Consider the following 25889-nt stretch of genomic DNA (forward strand, 5'->3'; position numbering starts at 1 on the left):
TGGATCAGAAATCAGGCAGTTAGGACATGGATTGGTACTCAGATGTAGTGCCAAAATCTTCTGCACAGTAAAACATGGGCCTATCTCGGGTTATCCATATGACAATACAAGAGTGAACGGCCTGTTCCGATGAAAGAAACCCAGAGTGTGGCTGACCAGCCAGGGGACACAGAGACTTGTGAAGGCATGGCCCATAGACCTCACCCACCATTGCTCCCAGCATAAGCCAGCTTCAGAAATGGGCTGTACTGGCAGACACACCACCAGAAGGGGGGCTCGCCTACTTTCAGGCCAAGAAGGAGGAGAACAGATTTTGTCAACTCAGAAGCCCTCAGTGGAGGAAGGTGCTGCACCACCCGGAGATGCTGTTCTCCAGGGCCAGTGGACGTGACCTTGATCTGGACAAGTAAAGATGTGCAGGTGGTACTTTCAGTAGCAAGCTCTCTTTTTTTTTTGGCAAAAATATTAGGAAAATGATCTAAAACCAACACCCAAGAAGTCAATATTCAATCTCTGAGAGAAAACATTATTTTAATTAGGACTGACTTCAAGGCCAGAAATTCACACACGTCAGTCACATTGCTACTTTTCAACCAGGAGAGGTCATGACTGTCAGCTCCTGGGTCTGTAATGGTATTCCCGAGACTGCTAACCACTTTATAGCTCCCTCCTGTGGTCTGGGCAGCCTGAATGTATCAGTCCATCATTGGGCCTTGGGTGAAGGGTTGGAGGTGGGACACTGAGACTTCCAGACACCTTCTCCTGGGACCATACCACATGTAAGTTTGGCACAAATTCCTACTTTTATTTCACTTTCACACTGACAAGGTCAGCAAGCTGTTGGAAGGGAGGAAAAGCTGAGGCTGCCTTTAAGAAATGCTGGGCAAGTGGGCAGGGTGTGGGCAGACATGAGCACCAGGGCTCATCTCTGGGCAGCCGTGCCCATCAGCCTCCCCTGGCCCCTGGCATCACACTGGCTGCTGTGGCCTATGTTGATGCCTGGGAGACATTGCTGGAGGCTTTTTTTTGGGCCCAGGATTTTATTGCTGGTGAACCTGATGACCCAACTTCTGGCCATTGAGTCCTGCAGAGTGGCATTTTCAGAAATAGGTCTGGTAGCGAACATTTTGCTGAGATGACGGGACAATGAGATGAGTGAATGGCACTGAGTTGTGGGATGGGGCATAAATTGTCCCTGCTCATCCCTGGTTGCAGGGAAGGCCCCTGGAGATGGGTGCAGGTCTGCTCCCTCCCCACCGACTGGGGAAAGTCAAGGTGTGCAGACAGGATGGGCAAAATGCTGTCCAAGTGCACAGCGGCCTGAGCGCCAGGGCCTGGCAACTCTAGCAGTTCCCGAACACGTTCCCCTTCCCAGTTGGAAGGTACCTTCACTGCCCCTCACTTTCTGAAGTCACATCCTGCTGCTGAGCTAGGTTAAGTGGTTGGCTGGAAACTGCCCTCTGCCTGTCGCTCAATGTCACAGGGATGGTCTCCCAGAGCCTCAAGCTGACAGCACTGCCAGGATGCCAGGCAGAGGCACCATTTCTAGAGGCAGACTAAATCCTGCCTTCATCTCTGCTGGGCCTGCAGTCCCGTGGCTCCTACACCATCCTCTGCAATCCACTGATGATGTGCAAGGCCCCGGAGAGCCAGGTCACATACTGCCTGCATCGGGCCATGTTCCCTCCCGCTGGCTCTCTCAGAGTGTAAGCGTTTGGTTTTCCCTCCCTTCCAAGGACAGCAGGGTCTGGTAGCATCCTGATGACACTGGCAGGGGTGGGGTGGATCCTCAGCATACTTTATGTCCCAAACAAGTGGCAAGGGCCGAGTGTCCATCGTCTGCCAGGGCGCTCACGGGACCAGGCCTGGCTATAGTGTGGGAAGGGTGAGTTCTGCACTTGGGTACCCAGCCTGCTAGCAGCCCCTGGCCTCAAGAAGCTATCCGAGCCCCCAAGACCCAGACACTAGTTGAGCAAAAACTCTGGTTTCTGATACCCAAAGAGCTTGAAGTCCCCTTCAAATCGTGCATACAAGCGCCGGATGTCGCGCTTGCTGATGCCCAGGAAGTAGTGCTCCACCTTGGTCCTGTTATAGGCGGTGATGCCCGGAGGGATGGTGGGATAGGACACCAGGTGGTCGATGCCAGCCTCTTTCAGGATGTATGGTGCATCCTCCTCCAGGGTCTCATGGTGCCCCACCACGCTGTACTTTATCTCGCAGGGTGCGCACAGCTCCACGTAGGTCACCCAGTGAATGATGCGGTCCCCAAACTGGAGGTCCAGCCACCTGTGGTTCGGATCGCCCAGGTAGCGTACGAAATCTTCGAACTGGATGCCCCGGGTCTCTGTCCGGTTCTTCCGGTACTTTTTGATGATGCCAGGGGCAATCTCATGCCTGTACCAAGGTTCGAATCGTGGATTGTGGACAAATTTATCCTTAAAGGCAGATATGAGTCTTTCAAAGGGGTCTCTGACAATAAAAAACTTGAAGTATGTTTTAAGTCTAAGGGGGAAAAAAAATCAAAACGAGACAGAGAGATCAGTCTGACTCCAAGCCTGAGTGGGGAGGGGGGAAAAAAGGATTATAGCAGCTGCTTCACCTGCTGGCCCAGCCCTGCCCTCCCCCAGGCCCAGCCCTCCCCTAACCCAGCCTCCCCCGGCCCAACCCTCCCCAGGGCCCAGCCCCATAGCCAGTGCACTCTGAGCATCTTGCTGATCCTCTCCAAGATTCTGTGTGTTCAAGTATTAATGACCCACTCTGCAGATGAGCAAGCACAGCTGGGATATCTCAACTGTCCACGGCCATGGGACTTGCCTAGTCATGAAGGCATCTGTTTCGTCTGTATATTTCACTTGAGTAACTAAACTTCCAAGAATGATAAAAAGTTTTATTTCTAGGCAGAAAACTGTAGGAGCAGGAACTCCACGTTGGAAGTAAATGAAGCCTAAGTTACCTTAAGGAACTGTCTTTGGGGCTGGCACTACAGTACAGTGGGTTAAGCTGCAGCCTATGATGTTGGCACCCCTATCAGAGTGCTAGCTCAATTCCCTGCTGTTCTGCTTCAGGTCTGGCTCCTTGCTGCTGTGCTGGGCAAGGCAGCAGCAGATGCAGCAGCCCGAGTGCTTGGGCCGTTGCCCGGCCCAGTCCTGGCTATTGTGAGCATCTGAAGAGTGAGTTAGGGGATGCAAGATCTCTTTCTCCTCTATTTCTCCCTGTCACTTTGCATTTCAAAGAAATGTAATTTTTTAAAAAAGAATTATTTTTAAAAATATACTTTGCAATTGCTAGGGGAAGGAAAAAATGGTAGGGAGAGAACCGAGAGGTAAGGTAGGGTGAGGCTCCAGGCAGCAGCTGGCAGGAGCTGGCCTGGCGGGGCTGCTGGGAGAGGCTGCAGCAGAGCAGCGGTCTGGCAGGAAGGCTGGGAGTAGCGACAGTGTTGATCAGAATGACGCTGATGATACTGTCCTGACAGCGTGCTAAGGGCCACCGACTATTCTGCGTGCTTTTCTGGAACTCCCCAAAGCCCTGTGGATCAGGAAAAAACAATTCCAAACCAGAAGCATTTCTGATTGGGTTTGTGCTTGGTGAGAACACTGAACTGAGTAGGGCTGAAGGCAAGGGAAGGCAAGTGTCTGCATGGCAGACGAGGGCCTGGCGGAGTCTGCTGCTCCTGTATGCCCACTCCTTTACATGGGGCCCATGGGACCGACCCCTGCATGGCTCCTCTATTGGCCAAGGGTTCCACAAGTGCTGCCATCAGGGAGGCCTGTCACCCTGCCCTGCCTGCGCAGGGTACACCGTGTACCACCACTGTTTGGGCAGCTCCCCAAACAGCAGGCATAGGGCCTGGGTAGAGTGTGAAACACTCAGAAGGGTATCCTTGCAACCCACGTTCCCTTCTTTAAGAAAAGAGCATGCACAGTGAGGACTCTGTCCACCGGAACAAAACTAAAGCCCAGCAGACTGGCACTCACTTCTGCGCTAAAGACTACCTAACTGTTGTCAAAATCCACGTAAAGGGAAGACAGGGACATGACTCAAAACACTCATGATGACTAGAGAATGTCCACGTGCTGGCTGCAGTGCTCTGGTGCAGTGGGTTAAGCCACTGTTCATGACGCCCACATGCCACATCCAGCCTCTCAGCTTCGCATCCAGCCCCATCCACGTTAACACGCCTGGGGAGCAGAAAGGGATGGCCCGAATAGTTTGTCCCTGCTACTCCTGTGGGAGACGCCGATGGTGATCCAGGCTTCTTCTGACTCTGGCCTGGCCAAGCAATGGCTGCAGCAGCCATTTGGGAAGTGAACAAGCAGATGAAGTTTCCCTGTCAGTCTGCCTTTCAAATAAATAAGTAAATCTTAAGAAAAAAAAAAAGGAGGAGGAGGAGTCAGAGAAGGAGGAAGGAGAAGGGAGAATGTACTGGATCAATAACACAGTGCTCATCAACACAAACCAATGTTAACGGTCCTTGAAGCCAAGTGGGCCAAGAGGCAGCAGAGACCGGAGCCAGGCGGCTATAGAACATCTTGGAGGGCTTCTGGAAAGCCGCTTCTCTGCCCCAAGGAGTGGCTCTTACCGCTTCTGGATTTCCGCATCGCTGAAGGAGGAGAGGCGTAGGAGGCCATTCTTCTCATGGTCGTGAACCACGTTCTCAGGGATCTCGTCAATGGAAGGGAAGGCTCCTGGCCAACAGTGGTGAAGCAAAAGAGAAAGCAGATTTGGTACCCTGGCATGCTCCCTGAGGCAAGGTGCCCAGCAACCCCCCTGCCCAGCCCCTGTGCTCACCAAAGTACACACCACAGGTCCACACCCACCACCCAAGCTTAGGCCTCTGAACTGCAATTGCTGCTGTGGCCAGGAGGACAGCATAAAGGAGAGCCCTTGCTAGGACAGGGGCCAGCTAGAGGAAAGATGACAACAGGGAGCAAAAGGGTAGAACAGGGCTGGTATATGGACAATGTCAACTGTTGGTGGTGCACCTCAACTGGGCTGCACACCAACACAATCTCTAATCCCAGTGAATCCAGAGCAACAGCAATGGGGAACGCAGTGCAAATTCTGCCAACACCACTGCGAAGATCCTTGTGGCAGCCCCAAGCTGAGTGCTTCAGCATCATCCCATTTGCACCATACGAGTCCTTGGGAAACCTAGCAAGCACCCAGCTTGACAACTGGCAAAGTGTTTGATGTCGAGTCTGACCTCAGTTATGGGAACCATGACAAGCAGCTGAATGGAACGTGGGCCTAGTGACTAGGCAGGATTTTCATTCTTTTCTCAAACGGAAATCACGTTTTGCTGAGGATGTTTTAGCTAAGCCTGTGCAACCTTAGCATCTGACTGCATACTAATCCTGTAATTATGTTAAGCTCAGGGTCCAGGTGGGTACCATCCAAGCAGCGGCCACAGCCTCATCTTATTCATTCCTCCCCTCACATACTTAAGCCCTTGTCCAGAATTTCTGTGCTGTGGGCCATGGGTGGCTGTGGATGACAGAACAGTGATATGAGCACAGGTGGACAAAAGAACCAGCTGCCTTGACCTGCACCTGTCCTTAGCCAGCTAAAAACAGACACGGGACCATGTGCACCTGCAGGATGTGGCCCAGCAAGCCTGGTCCCCTCTTCACCCTGCCCTTTGGGTGCTGGCACCTCCCATTTGTTAAAAAGATGATGTTCCCCACTTGGGAGCCTTCGTGTGCATACTCCTGTTGTTGTCAAATTGATTTGTAACCTTGCTCTGATTCCAAAACCCAGCACACTACCAGAACACACCACACACACCCCTGAGGATGAGCCTGAACATTTTCTCTTCCTCCCCCAGCCGGGGATGAGGTCCACTGGTAGTCACAGTGACAAGAGATACTGAGAGCAGCCCTAGGAGTGTCCATAGCATCTCCAAGCCTCTTCTGGACCTGCGAGTGCCACTGCTACTGCTTGGAATAATGTCACTTTAGGACCTGAATTGAACAGATGGAGTCTACCATTCCCTTGGATTTACGAAGACCAACTGGAACTGAAGCAAAGACACAGGGGTGTCGAACAGAACAGCAAGTAACTGAAAGTGTACTGGATGACATCACCTGTCCAGCATCTGGTTTTCTCCTGCACAAACCTCAGCTATCCTGAAGCAAGTGAAATCCTCTGAGCACAGACACCAAGCATCAAGTAGGGTGCAGCTTCTTCCCACCCAAGTGGTAAAGAACATGTAGCTGCAGCTTAGGCCTGTGTGGCAGGGCTCCCCGCCCCAGCAAGGACCTTGCTCACTGCACAGGAGGTGCCTTGGTAGGAGGTCGGTCCAGACACAGCAAACAAAGGGCTGAGGGCTGGGACAGGGGCCAGCTGCCTGAGTGGGAGATTCCACCAGGGAAACCCAGGAGACCTTAACCTTGGCTAGAATGAAAGTCTGAATAAGCCATACTGTACCAAACTCACAAAGAACAGCACTGACCAGGCATGGATGCCACAGAGGACTGCGAAAGAAGTCATCAGCAGCCCTTTTGGGAGAACCCCCTCCTTGGGACCCTGCCATCCCCTTCCCCTGCCTAAGTGGACACTGAGAGCCTCCCCCAAGCAGAGCTCTGCCATCCCAGACAGGTGCTCACGGGGCCCCACCCACCATTGAGAACAATCAACACTTTCTTCCACTGGGTGTTGCCCACTTTGGGGGTCTGGCAGAAGAGGATCTTGTGCTTGTCGCAGACAAATATGCGGTCCAGAACGAACTTGGAGATGGCCGTGTGCGAGAGGTTCCTCAGCGCCTCGTCCCTACACGTGTTTCTGATGAGCTCCAGGCGCTGCAGGTGGACCAGGGGTTGAACGTGCTGACCAGCTGCAAGCATGTTCCCAGTTGGCTGCGAAGGACAAGGGACCATGAGCAGGAGACGGGACCAACTCTGAATAGGAGCTGCCCCGGCTGGCCTTCGCCTTGCCACCACCCAGGGACGTTTTGCTCTCCCTTAAAAGAAAAAAAGTGGGGGAGGTCACCTGTTGAGGCCCAGCAGTTTAAACCGATGTTTGCAACACCACCATCCCATATTGGAGCACCGAACTGAGCCCTAGCTGCTCTGCTTCAGATTCAGCTCCCTGCCAAGGCACCTGGAAAAGCTGTAGATGATGGCCCAAATGCTTAGGCTCCTGCTACCCAAGTGGGATACGTAGATGAAGTTCCTCGTTGCTGGTCACTATGGGCATTTGGAGCATGAATCATCAGGTGCCACATCTCTTTCTCTCCCTATCATTCTCTCGTTCAAAAATAAATAAAAATGTTCCCCAGAAAAAGCACAATAAAAAAAAAAAAAGCTCAAGTTCCTCTGGTTGGCTTGAGACCCACAGAGAACAGGGAAGCACAAGGGAAGCACAAGAAGCCCTTGGTTAATGCTCAAAACGCAACTCCCCTGCTGGGGGGTGGCATCTTTGCTTCTACAGCTTCTCACTGAGTCCTGACTGTACCTGGAGGCGGCTGCAGAGGTCTGTACAGATACCTGAGGTCAGGATTTGAATAGGTCTTGGCTCCCAAACTCACGCAGCTAAACCCTACAGTCTTATGTTCATATTTGACCTAATTATGCTACCAGGGGGAGGCCCTGAGGTCACTGCGTGCCTTTGGAAGGTAATTTAGCAGAGAATGGGGCTTGATGACATAAGCCCATGTACTTCCTTTCCCCCTCTGCACACAGTCTGCCACCACCAACAGCTGGGGCCGCTCGATCTCAAGCTGACAAACACACCTGGGGAAGCCTCAGTGGAGCAGCATGCATGGCACTGTGCATGCCTGTGGTTGTGCACACTCGCATCGCAAATGTGCATGGAGGGGAGGGCGAGCCAGGGGACGCTCAGGGGTCATGGCAGTGGTGTCGGCCCAGACATGACAAACTCCAGGCACCTCTGAAAGATTTCCTCCACAGCTCCAGCTGGGGTTGTGTTTCTCAGCCTTTTCATTTCTGCTGCTACTTCTATTTTTTCCCCTCAAGCTATACAGAACACCCCAAAGCAGATGATTCCTCCAAATTAAATCTACCACATGGACTAAAATGTCCTGGACACCTCCTTATTTATTTAAAAGCCAGAGGTAAGACTGACGGGGGAGGGGAAAGAGCCCCCTCTCCTGATGTCTTCCCTAATTGCCTACAATAGCTGGGGCTGGACCAGACCTAAGCCAGGAGCCTAGCAGGGCACTGAAGTCTTCTATGTACACAGCAGAACTCAGCTACTTGAGCCACCACCTGCTGCTTCCCAGGCTCAGCATCAGGAAGCTGAAACTGGGAGCAAACCAGGACTTGAATCCAGACACTCAGGTGTAGGGCAAGATTTCCTAAAAAGCATCGAAACAGTGCCAAACATCGAGAGCTGTGCTCTTTGTCAAGTATGTTTTTTTATAGGTACTAGGCTTACCGATGATGTGTTTATAGACCAGCTCCAATATCCTGACCTCCCAACGAATGGGTCTGCTACAAAATGGAAGACATGGCCTTCTAGAACATACTAGAACAGGATGCTGGGAAATGCTGGGCTGAGAGAGGTTCCTACCCTACAGTCAGACTCCCTGTTCTCCCTTCGTGGACTTGCAAGAACCCTTGTGGTCCCCTGGTGGGGGAAGGCTGTACTGGGGATTTTAAAGGCTACTTCCTGATGTGGAGGAAGTGAGGGCAGGTCCTCCGGAGCCTGGCCTCCACCCCGCCTTCAGCCCAGTCCTGCTGCCCTCACCCTCCGCCCTTCCACGGGACCTTGGGGAACATCACTGGGCACATGGCTGCCAACTCTCGCTTGCTCATGTCCCAGGAGTGTCTCTCAGTCTTCCTGTCAATCTGCTCTGACTTTTCAAGACTCCCAACCTAACCCCGGTCACCGATCACATGCATGAGCACGTTCTCCTTAGAAACTGCACGAAAGGGGGCAAGGGGTAGGTGTGGTGCCTGTGCCCCAGCCTGGGGGAGCGCTGGGGTTCAACACCAGCTCCTCACTCCGGCTTCCCGTCAGTGAAGATTCTGGAAGGTACTGGTTCCTCATGGGAAACCTGGATGGCGCTCCTGGCTCCTGGCACTGGCCCTAGCCTTTAAGGGTATCTGGGGAAGAAATCAGTAGATGGGACCTTTCTCTCAAATGAAAATTAAAAAAAAATGCAGAAAATTTTCCATCACTTCAAAATATTGAAATTTTGCTTTTCTTTGAACTCAAGCATTAAATACAACGGGAAAAAACTGCCCTTCTATCTTAATGAAAAAGCATCTTTTTCTGTTTTTTTTTTTTTCTCTTGGGAAATACAGAATGTCATTTTAACGATAGTCTTTTCTACTTTTTTCCACTTAAATATTAAAAGCCAGGATACACAAAAAGAGAGCCACAGAATTTGCTCTTCTCTCTTGCTGAAAAACATGTGGGGATTTGTTTATATTTTTAAGATACAGAAGCAGCATTGTTGGTTCACTTCCCAAAGGCTGTAATAGCTGGGCCTGGGCCAGGGCCTGAGCCAGATCTCCTAGGTGGGTGTCAGGAACTATTCCCGTTGCCTTGCAGAACATGCCTTGACAGGAAGCTATAGCCAGGTCATCAATTCAGGTACAAGGGTGTCTTCATGACCAGGTTAAATGCCCACTCTGGTATACAATACCTTGATTAATTTTGTGCATGGAACAAAACCTCACGGTGTGGAATTTTATACTTACAGTGTATCAGAAGTTTTGGATTTAGGACCATGTCAGGTTTCAGGCTCAGGGATGCTCACTCCACCTGCGTGTTGAAGCCACTGCAGGTAAGTGTGTATGTATGTGTACTGAGGAGGGGTGTGGCTGCTCCCACGGGATGGGGGTCGCCACAGGGGGCTCACCAAGGAAGACTGTTTCCTTGTCAGCAGGCAGGACTGCCCAACGGGTGCTCACCTTTAATTCCTCAGTCAAGTGCTTCTCTCCTGACAGCTTTCCCACTTCTGGCACGGTGGTCAGGAACAGGAACTCCTGCTTGGCACTGTACCCTGCAGGACCGAGAGGTTGAAGTGTCTCTTTGAGAGAGAACAGGCCGTGGAAGGGTGACAGGAACAGAGGACCCGGGGTGGACGCACCCAGAGACACTGACCAGCTCTGACACAAGTGCAGCAGCAACTCAGGCGGTGGGGACAAGTTACTGCCACAAATGGGTTATGGGGTGGCTGGGCATTTCGAGACCAAACACAATGAGCCTTTCTCTAAAACCTCACACCTGGCTGACACACAGACTCAGAGGGGACCACAGACACAAATGGAAAACAGGAAACTTCGTAAGATCTTCGGAAGAACTGGTAAACTGAATTATCAAGTTAACTTGTCTGTGAAGCCTCTTTGGAGAGCAGAAAAACATGAGCTACAGATTGGGAGGAAGTATTTACACACCCTGGAGGAGCCCCGGCAGCTATCTGACACCAAGAGTCCTCAGAATTCAAATGAGAACGCCAAGGAAGCCAGTCAGAACACAGACATGGCAGCCTCTCCTGCAAAGAGGATCTTAGAGTGGTCGGGGAACACACAAAAGGGGCTTCTCCATCACCAGCCACGAGACCAGAGCAAATTAACAACACAATGAGAGGGGCCAGAGTTGCAGCTCTGTGCAGTAAGCCATCACTCACAATGGCAGGAATCAGTAATGCTGCTGGTTCCAGGCCCAGCTGCCCTGTTTGTGCCTCAGCCCTCTGTTAACCGACCTGGGAACACAATGGAGAGTCCTGGATGGAGTTCCAGGCTGCTGGCCTTGGCCCAGTCTAGTCTTGGCTACTGTGGCTATCAGGAGAATTGACCAGCATATGGGAGACTTCTTTCTTTGGCTCTCCCTTTCTGTCATGCCTTCTTTAAATAATTAACCACAAAAACCTTAAACACACATACACACAGTGAAATATTACCGTGCACCCATCCTAACAGCCACAGTTAGCAGTGTGGAGCCACCTGATGGCTCAGATGCTGCTAGTGCAAAGGTAAAGTCACGGAGACTCTGGAAAACATTTGGAAACTGTCCAGAATCCAAGCATGGCACTGCCACAGACTCTGACAACCACACCTCCAGACACGGGAGCCACAGACATGAACATTTACATCCATGCAAAAATCTGTGCAGGGTTTATTCCCCCTAGAAGCTTCCTACATAATAGCCCCCAACTGCCAACAGCCTGGGTGCCCTGCTCCAGGTGAATGGTCAACAGACACTGGTATGTCCATCCCACGGAATACAACACAGCCATCAAGGCGAGTAGATCATCTGTGCTGGCCCCACAGCACATGGATCTCCTGCAATAAGTACAGAAAAAGCCAATCCTAAAAGGTCATGTGCTAAATACATAAAGGTCTTGAAGTGACAAGATTCGTGAGTGCCAAGGGCACAGCTGGTGCCTTTGATGATGAAGATGTCCTGTGTTGACTGGACCAGGGCCAGCATCCTGCAGTGCACCTGCCCCATGATTCTGCACGGTGTCACCCATGGGGACACTGGGTCAGGGGAGCACAGGAACGCTTAGTGTTACTTCTTAGAAGTGCATATGACACCACCACGCTCTGGAAATGGGAAGCTCGATTTAAGCAGAGTTCACTGGCAGCCAGACTGGCATTTCCACCTCAGTCCAAAAAGCAATGGGTGTCAAGATCACGCTGCAGCAGCTTCCCACAGTGCTGGTCCCACACAGCCGTTTACAGTAACAGACCTGGGAGGCAGCTTTGCCGAGCACCTCCAGTTTTCTAGAGAAACAACAAAAGGCTGACTGCTAAAATTTCACAGAGCCTATTACATACCCAAGAGGAGCAGATATCAAATCAAAGTATATATGCGCACAGAACCCCTCACCCCATTACACAAAAGACATTTTTCATTTCTCTTTCTAAAAGAAAACCCACTTCTCTGGGAAGAGGAGGCTGGGCTGGTCAGCATCACAATGGCCTCCTCTCAGCATGCTGTGTCCTCCCTACCCTCTGCCTGTAGAGCTCTTGGATCCCCATGCAATCTCTCTGCTGAACAGCTTTCTGGATCCCATGCAAACCTGGGCTCCTTTTTCCTGCCTGAGGCAGAGTACAGCCCAGACGAGCACTGTGTGCGAGAGCTGTGCCCACCCCCAACCCTTGGTACTGAGACAATGGATACCGTGAATGGGCAAATCGGAGGAGGCATTGGGGTCAGCCTCCCCCAGCATCCTAACACTGAGAAGCCTCACCTTCCTTAATCACCTTTTAGATGGAGAATCCTGAATCCTAACTAGCTCTGAGACACAACCTAGTCCACGGCAAGCTCAGGGGGTGGCATGGACTGGGTTTCAGGGATGGGGGACATTCCCCTGCCACCAGGCATGTGCCCAATAGCCATCTCCGCTGGCTTTGACAACTTCATAATCTTAACACTTCCTGATATTGCAACTTGCCCCTTTCCTGACTCAATTACATTCAGATGAAGCTGACCGCACGGCGCAGGTCTGGGTCTCTTTTTCCGTTGGTTTGCAGACAATCACGTGTTGGGTCCTTATCTCTGCTGCCTGTCAGAGCAAGCTGCAGCCTCCATAAGGAGGAGCTTCACCCTCCAGGGGTACCCAGGTAGCATCCTAATGTCTTGGCTTTGTTCTATCACAGGAATTGTTATGCTAACGGCCTGGTGCAAAACGTCTAAAGGTGCTAGGTCATGGACTGCCTGGCTTTTCTGAAAGCTGTCATCATGTCCTAGCTTCCCACATACCTCGTTCAGTGTCCAATCCCTTACTCTCCAAGGCCACCAATGCTGTGGGGTTAAGGCATCCTCACCAGGGCCAACCGTGCACAGGCTCTGAACAATCAGAAGGGGCACCATGGCCACAAAGCCCGGCAGTCAGAGGAACCACCTCCCAGCACTTTCACATTGTCACAGTTCAGTGGCCAGGATGCCCCCACCTCCCCTGGGGATGCAAAGTCTGGCTGCTCAGATCTGTTGTGTACAAGGGTGTGGAATCTGCACACAAGCCACGCCCATCAGTCACCTCCAGAAAACTCAGGATGAACATTGACATGCCATGTAATTGACTATTACACCATAGGGTTCAGAAAATAATGAAAAGGTAAACAAACAAAAACAAAAAAACTCCACACATGTTCAGGACTGGCAAAATCCCTTGTCCTGAACGAGTCCGGGCGTGGGTGGTGGCTGTGAGCTTGTCCGTCCCGGCTGTGTCCAGTTAGCAGAACTATGTGTGATGGCAGTTCCCTCCCCCAGGCTGAACATCCTTGAACCATCTGCCTTTTCTCACAGCTCTTCCCTTCCAGTCTCCTTTATATTTACTCTCCTTCAAAAAACCCTCTCAGCTTCTGCCCTTTGCTGGAAAGTTTCCACCATGAATTGTGCTGATGCCTCATGCATGAGACACCACTGAGGTTTGAGCTGAGAAATGAGTTGTTCTCCAAAGTCAATTCCTCCAGATAACAGCTCAAGCAATTCCCGCTGACGGAAACCTTGCCACAATCACCCTCCCACTTCTGAAACCAACCGGTCCACCACAAAACCTGGTGACCTGCCGTTTCACGCCTGCCTCCGCCTTTCCCCAGAGGGGACACTCAGCAAGGTCTGCTCGCAGTCTTGCTTCTTTCTACCAGCTCTGCAGCACTGCAGATTCTCAACTGGGACTCCTTCTCAAGGCCCTAATTCACCTGGGCTCCAGCCGTGGGAGGTGTTAGGGGTCTTGGGTGGCCCTGCTGGGAAGAGAGTCACTCTTAGGTGCAATGAGGGGCTGGCCAGTCTCCTGGGGCAGGGGACTATGCTGAAGCCACTACAGAAATGGCCCAATCCATGTCCTGTGATCATCATCTCAAATTCCGGCCCCACCAGATGCAACCTGCTCTTCTAGCAGAGCTCCTGTCCCCTGGATGCACTGTGGTGCTCCGTAATGCATCTGGGATTAAGCAAGTATAACCTGCTTAATCACCCCCCCCCCCACCCCGCCAGAGTTGTGCAGATTCCACAGTCTTTCTCCTCAGTGAAGATGAGCCCTTCGTCACCATCCCAGCACTCCTCCAGGGTGAGTCACCACCTGAAGCTCACTGCAGGGCACCCCTAATGTGCCTGCAACCTGTGCCCACCCTACTCTTCCACACAAGGCAAGAAGGTGTGTGGCATGGGCCTCCCTCAGCTCATCTGGGATCACACTGGAGCTCTCCAGTGTGTGTCAGTGGCCCCTGGGAGGGGTTGCTGGGGGTGCCAGGAGTGTCCATGCACTTCCAGCCGATGCCTCCTAAGTGCCACTAGTGACAGGATGGCCATGAGGCACACAGCCCTGCGGTACTCACCCAAGGCCCCAGCTCCCAGCTGGGAAGGATCTGCAGCTATGAAGGCCCCTCTCCTGGAAGCCACCTGGTCTGCTGGGGCTCCCCTGTGTAGCCCCTTCAGGGCTTGCCTCAGCTGCCCTCCAGGGGAAGAACCCTCAGCCCCATTTCCTCCTCTCCTCATTCACTTCTGTGACTTGCAGGTTCTGGAGGCCACACACAGCGGGTGGCCCTCCTGGGAGAGCAGCCATCCCAGCCTGCACCGAGGAACAATGTGCTACCTACCGTCTGGGTCTTTAAAGGTCAAGGTGATGAACTTGCTGGCCACCATGAACATGAAGATCACCCAAAAGCAAGCAGCCAATAGAAGCCACTGCTGGTGCATGTTGTCCAACGTCAGCCCTTTCCACGGATCTTCCTGGAAAACACAGGAGAGATGCTTCTGATGTGCGCAAGGAAGTCAGCGAGGCAAAAAGCAACTAACAAGACAGGTGATTTCAGTAACAGCACAGGCAGGAATACAGACAACCTCAGAATGCTTGTATATCAGGAAAGCTTTCTTTTTATTTTAATTGAGAGGGCACCTATCCACCAGCATCCTCCCCAGATCACTGCAACAGCTGCGGCTAGGTGAAGCCGAAGCTGGGAGCCAGGTATTCAATCCAGGCCTCCCTGGGAACAACTGGAATCCCACTGCATGAGCCAGTTCTGCCTCCCAGTGTCTGCACTGGCAGGAAGCGAGCAGCAGGAGCACAGGGGGCTCTTGGGCCCAGGCACCGGGCCAAGAATGCCAGCACCCTGACAAGGGGTCTACGTGTTAAGCCAAGTGCTCATCCCCAACTTATCTTTTAACTTCATTTCTCAACAAATTGTTTTAAATGTCCTTGTGCAAATATCAAGTGTTGGTTGACTTGGCTTTTAAAAGTTCATACTCACTGGGTGATGGTGGGGGGCAGAGGGGAGGGGACAGTATCCTCCATCTGCTGGTTCCTTCGTCAAACGGCCGTTATGGGTCGTTATGGGTATGGGCCGGCCTGAAGCCAGGAATTCAGAATTCCAATTAATCTCTCATGTGCGTGGCAGGGGCTCCAATACTAGGGCCATCTTCTGCTGCTCTCCCAAGTGCATTGGTAGGGAGCTGGATTGGAAGGAGAGTAGCTGGGACTCACAAACGGGCACCCATATGGGATGCTGGCATGACAAGCGGCAGCCTAACCTGCTTTGCTGCAATACCAACCCCTGAAAGATCATATTTAATAACCCCAAGGGTCTCATTACATTATTGAGCCCTATATTCATCACTCTAATAGAGTGGCAGCAACAAGAAGATAACATCTTTGTTCCTGCAGCCCAGGTTGAGAGGTGACTGCATAGATCTGTCTCCTGACTCCTCCTGTCTGGGCTGAGCTAACACTATGGAGGTGGGGAGAGGGGGTCCTGGAAGCAGGTGGTCAGCAGCGGGCCCACCAGGGTGTTTTCCTGGGTCCTTCAGGATACTTGTCAGATCAAACAAACAAGAAGAAAATCTCAGGTAAATAAGAAATAATTATTTTCCCGTGAGCATATCACAAATGTTGCACGGGACATGTTTATGCTATAAAATCTGTTGTTTTCTGAAATGCAAATTCAGTCGCTTGTCCTGCAGTTATCTCCCAACAGTGCCCACAAGAGATACGCCAAGCTCTCCTCTCTCTGCCTGAAACCAGCCATCCTGCTGCCTCCTTCTGCCCCACCACTCCTCAACGGGGATCTCAGGACCAGCTGCACAAGCCTGGCCTTGGTTCAAACCCTGCTGAGTGGCTTGCAAGCCCTGGGAAGCAGCAAGCCTCTGCCAGTTCTAAGTCTCAGGGTGCCATCTCTGAGGGCAGGGCCTCCTCCCCCAGGTGGCCTCAGGGACTGCATGAGGCAATGTGGGTATAAGGACGTGCACTTGCTTGGCTGGCAGCAGGAGCCGAAGCCGATGAGCCCCTCGGCATCAGCATGACCTTCTGGTCTACTCTAAGTCTCTCTAAGCAGGATCAGGAGCAGCTCTAGAGGGCTTTAGATACTTTCCAGTATGGTCTAATTAGAAGCCATTCACTGAGCTCACCTTGAGGTGAAGCAGGGAGACGCTGAACAGGGTTTGACCAGCAAACAAAGAGCACCTGAGGTGCCCAACAGCAAGCCAGGTGGCTCATCTGGGCAGGTGAAAAGGGAGAGCCACAGGCTCCTGCTCAGCCTGCCCTGCATTCTCATAGGAAGCCCAGAGCTCACAGCTGCTCCCCAGCCAGGGGCCCCCAATGTTCTCATCTGTGAGGACAAAGCACCTACCTGCACAGCCACTGGGGTGTTGTATGCTCTCTGGGCAGTCTGTCGGATGCCTCCTCAACAACCACAGAACTCACAATCTATCCCCCAACACATTCTTCAGGATGAGAATTTAATTTCCTGAAAATTTCAATGTGCAGTGTGATCACTGTGAACTCAACTAAGACATCTAGAGTGCCCCTCTCCCCGCCGGGCCACTGCACAGGGATGGGAGAAAGGCTGTCTATGAGGTGTGAGGTACTTGCCCCTTTCACAGATTGCCTGTGGCCTCCCGCCCTTGGGGAGGTCCCCAGGACACACACACACACACTGGCAATTCTGGCGGGGGCGGAGGGGGGTGCTGTAGATCCGGAAGCCTTCACTTGCACCCCCCTAGCGCCTGCCAACTGCTCTCTGGAGAACGGACAACAGCATCAGCCGCACGCCTCTCCCAGTGCCTGGAGCACAGGTGTCGCCTGCCCATGACCCCACATCCTGTTGGGGGACAGATCCCCAACCCTTGACCTTGGTTGCTGCCCTATACTGGCCTAGCTCGGCCCGACCATGCTTACTGTTCACTGCTTCCCCTGCGGAATATGAGCAGGTGCTGATCCGTATGCCAAGGCCAGGGTGGCACCTGGCACACGGGAGCAGACCATCATTACCTGCTGAATGACGCCACCAAGGAAAACTCTGGATGGCCAGAAGAGACTGCAGAAAGGTTTCCAAACTTTTTAAAGCACCCTTATGGCCTCAAAATATTTCTCCATACTCCACACAAGAGAGGCTACATAGTTAATACCCATTACTGGAGATTAGGAAATAACCAGAAGCTACTGGGATTTCAGTATTACTTGAAAATAAGGCTGTATTTTATAACGTACAGCACACGCATGCCTCTGAATGCAATTTACAATTACAAGGATCAGGGAGTTAGAAATCACGTTAGAGACCACAGAGATCACCTTTTTAAATTTCAAATAAAATGCTAAACTGAAAGGTAAGGCAATAGTACAGATCTTACAATGCAGAAATGCAGCAGTAAACAAAAAAGGCAAGTTTCAGCACAGTATTGTGTGTGACTGTATGTGACCATGTACACATGCCAACACAGACATATATATATAATGCACAGAACAGGGATTTTAAAATATATACTTCATACCTTTGTATCTCTAAAAAACCTTTATAGCACCCATGTTGTGGCATAGCCAGCTAGTCCTGTCTGCAAAATGGCATCCTATATGGGTGCCAGTCTATGTCCTGACTGCTCCACTTCTGATGTAGCCCCCAACTAAAGGCCTGGGAAAGCAGCAGCTGGCCCAAGTCCCTGGGCTCCTGTACCCACATGGGGGACCTGGGCGAATGCCAGATGCCTAGTTTTACACTAACCCAGCTTCAGCCACTGCAGACATTTGGGAAGTGAGCCAGTGGGTAGAAGATCTCTTACTCTCTGTCTCTCCTTCTGTAATTCTGCCTTTCAAATAAAAATAAATATATTTAAAAACTTTTTGCAATATGTATGCTTTATATCATAAAACCTGGTGAGATACGGAAAATGCTACCCACATACATGGACCCTAGTGTTTTTATTTCTGCAGGTTACCTTTTTCTGCCCCTCTACAGCTAACTACAGTTTAGCATTTTATAAAGTATGGGAAAGGATGGCAGATATGTCGCTAGCTGACAAAGACTGCAGTGAGTTGACAAAGTCAGTATTTGAATATTCAGTAAATATAGCATTGTCTTTGTTAGCTCTTACTTAATTTTGAAAATAAATTAAAACGTGATATTCAGAAAATAACACAGTCCCCATTCCCTGTCTGGAGGTTCACTTTTTGATCTTAGAAAATACCCTGAAGAACTGCAAGACTATACTGAGTAGCTCCAGCCGTCTTTCTCTACTCCCTAAAGGATACAACAACGTAACAACTGCTTCCACAGCACAGCATGAAGCATTACTAGGAATCCAAGAGGCTTTACCGCATGAGGGAGGCGATGCACAGGTTCCGGTGAACACCGGGCCATTTTACATGATTGAGCGTCCCTGGATTCTGGCACAATTTCCCCATGGACACCAAGGGATGGCTGAGTTACAAACACTTGTAACACCTGCCCCTCCACTTGCCTGGCTTGGTTGGACTTGCTGGAAACTCTCCCCCAGGCCTCCCGGGTGGAGGCTGCAGTTTTGCAGCCTCAGCCAGCATATCCCACAGCAGCAGCAATAGGTCCCCATTCCCCACCCAGGTAAAGGGTGGGGAAGGCAGGAGAGGTTGCCCAAGGCTTGCAGGGAAACACTGCAGCAGAAGTAACAGTTAAGTATCTCCTCCCTTTGTCTATGGTGAGAAAATTCAAATTAGAGTGGAAAACTGTCAAGGTACCCTGGTGAAAAATTCAGACATAAAGAACTTGTTCTCCAAGTCGTGTCTTAGGTGAAAGAACCAAAAGCTGCTGCTATCCAGAGAGTGGCAATGACCTCTACGGTTTACAACGCATGACCTTCAGACACAAGCAGGTGTCTACTTACATGTAAATGTAAGTAAGGACAAAAGAACCAGAAAGATATTCCTCAATCAAGTGCATAGTGACCAGCTATACTCACTCATCCAGTACGTTAAGTGCTGCAGACATAGGGACGTAGGAACAAGGCCAAATCTGTCTCTATTTCATACAAACACACACACACACACACACACACGAGTTTCTGTCCCTTACAGGCATACAGTCTATAACCAGAGACCCACATGAATCAAAGAATCCTTCAGAAATGGTGGGAATGAAAGGACAGGCCGCTGTTGAGTCACAAACACAGCAGGGGGGACCAGGTGGAGTGGCCAGGAGCAGTATGGATGGGTGCCTAAGGAGAGGAAGGTTCTGGGCCAGGGAAGCAGGTCCCCAAGTAGCCTAGGAGGGCCTTGCAGGCAATTCTAGGGCAAGGTGACAGCACGTGCAGCCCAGACAGCTTGGGACCCGCTAGCAGAACTTAGTCTTTCCCCCGCAAGCCCTGGAAACCCACAAGAGCATTTTACACAGAAGGGGGACACTGTGATCTAAGTTTTCCAACAACTTGTATGGCAGCATTATGAAAGATGCAAAGAGCAGGTGTCCTGCTCAGTCTCAGGTCATTTTCATTCATGGAACAGGGAACATTGTTGCTAAATTTCTTATTTATTTCAAAGGCACAGAGACCAAGAAAGACCTCCCATCCACTGGCCCCCTTCCTGAGTGATAGCTGGGCCTGGCCCACACCAAAGACATGAGCCTAGAACTCAGACCCCGTCTTCCACCTGGGTCCTGTAGACGCAAGGACTTAAAACACCTGCTGTTTCCCAGGGTGCATTACTAACAGGAAGCTGTGTTTGAAAGTGCAGCCAGGCCTGGATGACGAGGGATCCCCAAGTGCAGGCTTCAGTGCTGTTCCAATGCTCACTCCGAAAAGGAAGTATTCCAAGGGTCACACGTAAACCCAGAGACCCGTACTAATACCTTTGCCCCCCTCCTCAGTCTCGGGATCCGTGGGGCTTGGGCAAGGCCTGCAGAGTGGCACATCCTGCTCACAGAGACGGGACTGCTTTGAGGCTGCCCACCCTGTGAATCAGAAGGCATGTCTCACCTAATACCCAGAGCTGTGGCTGTGCTTCTGAGCCCTGGCTGTCCACCATGATCATCTGGGAGCTTTGGGGCAACAGAGCAATGCTCTGGGCTCTGAGAACACCCCACCACAACCACATAAACTCTGGCAGCTGCAGATTTTCTTGCTGGTGGGACTCCCTAGGATCCCATTCAAATGCAAAGACCAGGCAGCCAGCACAATGGCTATCTTCTACCATGGTCTCCTTCCAATTTAAGAAGCAAAACTGGCAGCAAAAATGTATGTGGTCAGTGAGAATCGACAGATGCTCTGAACAACATGTGTTCTGGATAAACAGCTTCCAGGGGTTTCATGAGACCCTAGCCCCTTCTCTACAGCTCCCATTTCACCCTGTGAGTCTCCCAGCTATGGGCAACTGGACTCTGTAGGAGGAGGGCTTGTTTGACCTTGGGGGAAAAAGCCATGATCCTTTGTCCCCTCTCCATTTTTTTTTTAACAAGACAGTATGGCAAGCCCAACTTTTTAAGGACTAAACCTTGTTCATAAACCTTGTTCTTGAACATAAAAGTTCCCACACAGTTTGCCTGCTGTCCCAGATGGCTGCACCAAGGTTCTCTCTGTCAGGGGCCTGATGTTAATGGTCCTTTCTCTAGGGTGCAGCTGAAGGTCACAGCTCTCCCTACAGCCAGGTGACAATGGTCTTTACAAAGCCTGACACTTGCTGTAATCACCTTCTCTCTGTTCCATGAGCCAAGATGACTGGCAGAGTAGCCCTTGTAGCCAGTGGTGTGGCAAGTCCCATGTGCCTGCAGCCCCGCTGGTCATGGTACACACCATGACCAGAGGCCTCCACACCCAGCTCCCAGCGGGGCCACATCCATCCTCAGTTTCCCCATATCAAGATGTAGGATCAGACAGCAAGCCAGAGGCCTGGGCTCTTTTGAAAACCAGCAAGAGAAAACTGAGGAGTTAATTATGGGGAAAGGAGGGTCCAGGAAACAAGGACATAGTCAAACCTAAAGACTCTTGAATCATGCCATCATCCCATTCCCACCCTCAAATAAAAGCAGCATACAGGAGACACGCTTGCAATGAACAATGGGGAGAGTACTGGCACCAGCTTTTGATGCAAATCCCCTTTCCTCTCCACTAAGAAGCTGGGAAATTCATGTTGCTCAGCTGCCAGTAACATTCAACAAAAGCAACACGCCGCTAGACTCATAAAGTGATTCTCCCACCAGCCATGCCCCACCTGCAGGTGCACATCACTTGTTCATAAACGTTTTGGAAAGTCCTGCAGTCCACACATCCATCATACTCACTTTCAAGGCCTTTTTCCAGAAGTCACTCATTCATTTAACAGGGGACACAGCTCTCTCTCTCTCGCTCTTTCTCTCTTTCTCCCTCCTCCCAGAAAAAGACCATCGTGTGGATCCCATAATTCGAGAAGTGACAGTGTCCTTCCTGCATAGTTCCTCAGACATGTCCTCTGTCGTCTCTGCTACTGTCCCTGTCATACACAGCCTCCGAACGACTGCTCACGCTTAGCTAGCAGAATGCAAACCCTCCCGCCTCTGTGCAGTGAGGAAGACCCCAGTGGCTAAGGCAGTCTGGGGGAGTAAACACAACATACAGAAAACACCTGCACGGGCTCACCGCCAGGCAGGGCCTCCACGGGCACCGCCTCACCTCATCCTGCCCGAGGGTGTGCTCCTACAAGAATATCGAAGGAAACACCTCTACGTGGATGCATACCGAATCCTACTCCTAGAGTTTTGGATTTCCTGAAATCTCTTTTATGACACAAGCAAGAAAGGAGGCAGTAAGATCACTGAATGGCCTGGATCTCAAATACCTGCCGAGTTCTCCTTTTTGTACCTTCGCAGGTCGGGGTCACATTGCCTTGCTGTGTTACTCTGGAGTTTCTTGGTTCCACTTGTCGCTGTATAGGACAAGAGAGAAAAAAAAGCAACAAGCATCATCAAAAGTTATAAGATCAGCTTGCTTCACACAGCCTGGTTTATACTTGGCAAAGAGCTGGCCAATCTGGTTACCCAATTATAGTTTGCATAGCAAGTCTCTCCAAGGTAGACTTCTTAGTAAATCAACGAGTTCTGTAAATGTAGCAAGAGCCTGAGAGACTTCATGGAACTAAAGAAATGCATGTGCAGCAAATTGCTCTTCTAGTCCTTTCCTACTTTTCACACTAGGCAAAGGCCTCCCAAAGGAGTCTATAAGGGCTTCCAATGCAACCCGTCCCCAGGGCTCTGCACCCCTTGAAGGTGCAGCAACTGGCAAAGTCTGGACAAATGTCACCAAATGAATAAACACCCGGCAACAAGCCAAACTCATGAAATAGAGAGATCACAGACTTCACAGAACAGACGTGCAGCTCACTGACCACAGAACACGCCAAGCTGCCCGGGACACAACAGCACAGCCTAGCAGGTATTCCCAACCCTGCTTCCATCCCGTGTTAGCATTAGAGGTCAGTTCATGCTACGCAGGCTGCACAACTGCCCCTTCATGCTATCATATGTGCATCCAGATTGTTCCAGATCTGGAGACATTTAAAACAAAACAAAAAAGCAGCAGCAGCAGACCTGGTTTCTGCAAGATGTAAGGTTCACCTTTCTGCTATTCCCAGGTCTGGCTCGCCCCCACTCCAACACTGGAAGAGCATCTGAACACAACTGCACACCTGCCCAGAAGGCTCCCTAATTCTTTCCTTTGTTCGGCTTCTTGCTCCACTGATTTTTCACGTGAGGAAGGCAAGACTCTTCTTCCTCTCAGGTATTTCTTTGGAGATTCTATTACTCAGAATCCACAGGAAAAACGATGGGATTCCAATTCTGAGCCAAGATGGGCCATGCCCTAATTACCATCTCCCTCTTTCCTGTCTTAAAAAGAAGCCAGTGTTGAAAAGGGCGCAGTAGTAAGTACGTGGCTGAGGGTCAGCGAGCTGGAGCTGCAAACGGAGCCGTCCAATTTCAAGGCTGTCTGTGCCGTTCTCGGGCTGGCAGTTCCAAGCACCCAGAAGGATGGCCCCAAGCCCCAGACAGAGAAAGCCTTTATACTTAGCTCACCAGAACCTGGCTGCCGTGCTTTCCATGCAGCCCAGCCCTTGTCCCGCCTGCAGCAGCCGACTAGGAAAAACAAAGAGGACAAGTCTGGAAAACCGGCTCCGACTCCACGAGCCAGGAAGCGCAGAAAATTTATGCATTAGCCTCCAACTTCTGACAGGCCCCTCAACCGAGCAAAATAGGGGTGGGAGGGGGCGGCTCAGGCGCTCCGCAGCCTTGTCCATCTGGGGTCTAGTATTTCTTGCCCTTCCCGCCCATTCCGCACTTGGGGGAATGTGGCACAGGCTCCTTCGCCCCAGATGTCCCCTAACCCACCACCCTCATCTCGGCGCGTTCCTCGGACCCAAATAGAACCTTTGCCTTCGCTTTCCGCTCCCAATGATAAATGCAAATTCCCGGTCCAGATGGCCAGAAGTAAATGACCAAGCGCCCAAGCAGCAGGAATCCCGCCGACCGCGGCTTCCCGCAGCAAGATGCTGCCTTATTGCATAATTAAGGACAGAGACGCTAGCTGCGATTCCCACCCGGAGGTGGCTCGCTAGGAAAAACCGGTTCTCTCCCGGTTTCCATCTGCCCCACGGTGTGGGAGCCGGCGGTCCCGGGGCCAGAGGCACCCCACTCCCACCCCACCGGCTGCGGATCCCGGAGCTCACCCTCCGCGCGGCCGGCGCTCGGACTCCTCCCACGTCGGCCTCGCTGGGCCTGCGGGCGCAGCGCTCGGCTCCCCGCGGCCTCCCGACCACGGGAGGCCCGCCCCGCCCGAGGCCTCCGTGCCGCCGCCGGCCCCTGCGCCGCGGCCCCGGAGAGTGGCGGCGGCGCCGGAAGGAGGAAGCCGGGCGTTGGAGCCGGCTCTGGGGGGTGAGGCCGCCGCCGCCCCACGCGGCCGCCGCGCTCCGGCCCGGCCGTGCGCGCCCCAACGCCCCGGCCTCGCGCGCGCGCGTCCTCGCTCCCGAGCCTGTGCGCGCGCCGCCCGGGAGGCGACCTGGGGGCGTGGTCGGAGGGGACCCCCGGAGAGGACCTGTCCCCCTCTAACGCGAATCCCCGGAGCCACCCTGCCTGGCCCTGCAAACACGCTTCCTCTCGGGAAATTGCGGAGACACAGCCCGCGCAGGCTGCATCCAGATAATGTTTTGGGGGACAAAACATATCCCAAACTTGGAACAAGGCCAAAGTAATGGAGTTCGGGTGCAAATTAGCGTTTTCTAACATGCCCACCGCCGAAGTGAAAGCAAGATTTTCTCTTCCCCCAAGGGCTCCATGGGTTCTTAACCTCAAGTACTTGTTTTCGGGGTGTAATTCTGTTCTTAGGATATTGCAGATTAACAAAGGATAACTGTGGGAGTTCTGACTTTTTACCCTGCAGAAATGGGTGCAGTTTTAAGATTTTCGAGTTTGGGAGGGAGATCATTACCCCAAAATATTGCAGTTTTATGGCCAAGGACAAGGTTAACTTGTTTTAACTTAACCTACATGTTTATATAATTATGTCTATTTCGCTAACAAATGAAAAGCTTTGTATATATACACAGGCACACTTTTCATCAAGCTTCCAAGGAATTGATCTTTTGAGTTTTTTTTTTTGGGGGGGGGTCCTTTGTTAATTTCCTTATCAGGAATGGACTATTTGTGAGGTCCACTGGGAATTCTGCTCTTGTCTCATCCTGTATTGCTTTCCCAGGCCACTGGCAGGCAGCTGGGACGTGAACCAGTGCCTATATGGGATGCCAGTGCCTACAGGTGGAGATTAGCCTATTGAGCCACTGTGCTGGGCCTGCTGTTTAAAATATTAAAGCATAGGGCCCGGTGGTGTGGCCTAGTGGCTAAAGTCCTTGCCTTGATCGTGCCGGGATCCCATATGGGCGCCGGTTCTAATCCCAGCAGCTCTACTTCCCACCCAGCTCCCTGTTTGTGGCCTGGGAAAGCCATCAAGGACGGCCCAAAGCCTTGGGACCCTGTACCCGTGTGGGAGACCCGGAAGAGGCTCCTGGCTTCGGATCGGCATGGCATTGGCCGTTGCTCTCACTTGGGGAGTGAATCATCGGACAGAAGATCTTCCTCTCTGTCTCTCCTCTCTGTATATCTGACTTTCCAATAAGTAAATAAATATTAAAAAAATATATATTAAAGGATAACGTTCCTCCCAGAGGCTTCTGTATCAACATCTAAGGTCATGATCCTAGCTCCTCTTTTTCTTTGTATAAGTGAACTTCCAGGAAAATTTTGGTAATTAGTATGAGTAGCAGGTAGATGGTTTTAACTAAAATTGTGGTTCTCCAATGTGATCTGGGAACCCCCTAGTGTGGTCTCTAAGATCCTTTTAAAGGAGCCACAGTTATAAAAACATTCTTTTCTGTCATAAGGCCAAGATGCTAGTTCTCTTCTTTACTGTCTAGAAAAACACTTGCTGTGCTCCTACCAAAGCAATGGTAAATAAAACTAACTTCTTTGGGGCCTAAGGGCACTGGCACCCTACTATCTCTTTGGGTACTCAGAATTACACAGTGCTTCCCAAACAACAGGTTGGAGTCTTGCCTGGGCTAAGCTGCTGTCTCCCTGGTCAGGAATCTTCTATATGGGCATTTCAGTGAAATAAATTGTTAGAAATCCCCAGTCCTTGTTTCTGTCCTAGTTGATAAATATCAAGTCACCAGATTGTTTCCATAAAGAAGGTTCTATGGGGCCAGGATGGCGGCACAG

At 51.4% G+C, this 25889-nt stretch overlaps 1 protein-coding gene across 2 annotated transcripts; it reads right to left on the reverse strand.

The window, feature by feature from the left end:
- Positions 1–695: 695 nt before the first annotated feature.
- Positions 696–23915, reverse strand: CHST10 (carbohydrate sulfotransferase 10). Of its 2 annotated transcripts, XM_040993808.1 has the most exons (7): positions 23846–23915; positions 21965–22051; positions 14517–14649; positions 9879–9970; positions 6620–6854; positions 4580–4685; positions 696–2502 (listed from the first exon to the last, which is right to left on the reverse strand). In XM_040993808.1, exons 3-7 carry the CDS (start codon positions 14614–14616, stop codon positions 1965–1967), a joined length of 1071 nt encoding a protein of 356 aa, XP_040849742.1. In that variant the 5' UTR covers positions 14617–14649; positions 21965–22051; positions 23846–23915; the 3' UTR covers positions 696–1964. The 2 variants fall into 2 exon arrangements, with proteins under 2 accessions (XP_040849742.1, XP_040849741.1); XM_040993807.1 differs by lacking the exons at positions 9879–9970; positions 14517–14649; positions 21965–22051; positions 23846–23915 and adding an exon at positions 9666–9853.
- Positions 23916–25889: the final 1974 nt, after the last annotated feature.

The sequence above is a fragment of the Ochotona curzoniae genome, unplaced genomic scaffold (assembly GCF_017591425.1).
Source record: "Ochotona curzoniae isolate NIBS_2020 unplaced genomic scaffold, NIBS_Ocur_1.0 contig_883, whole genome shotgun sequence".
Lineage (NCBI taxonomy): Eukaryota > Metazoa > Chordata > Mammalia > Lagomorpha > Ochotonidae > Ochotona > Ochotona curzoniae.

Coding starts and splice junctions, on each gene's coding strand:
- CHST10 (XM_040993808.1), bottom strand. CDS start 14,616: ATGCACCAGCAGTGGCTTCTATTGGCTGCTTGCTTTTGGGTGATCTTC. Junction 6,855..9,878: donor ACTTGACTGAGGAATTAAAG/GTGAGCACCCGT, acceptor TGTCCTTCGCAG/CCAACTGGGAACATGCTTGC. Junction 4,686..6,619: donor AGTGTTGATTGTTCTCAATG/GTGGGTGGGGCC, acceptor ACTGTTGGCCAG/GAGCCTTCCCTTCCATTGAC.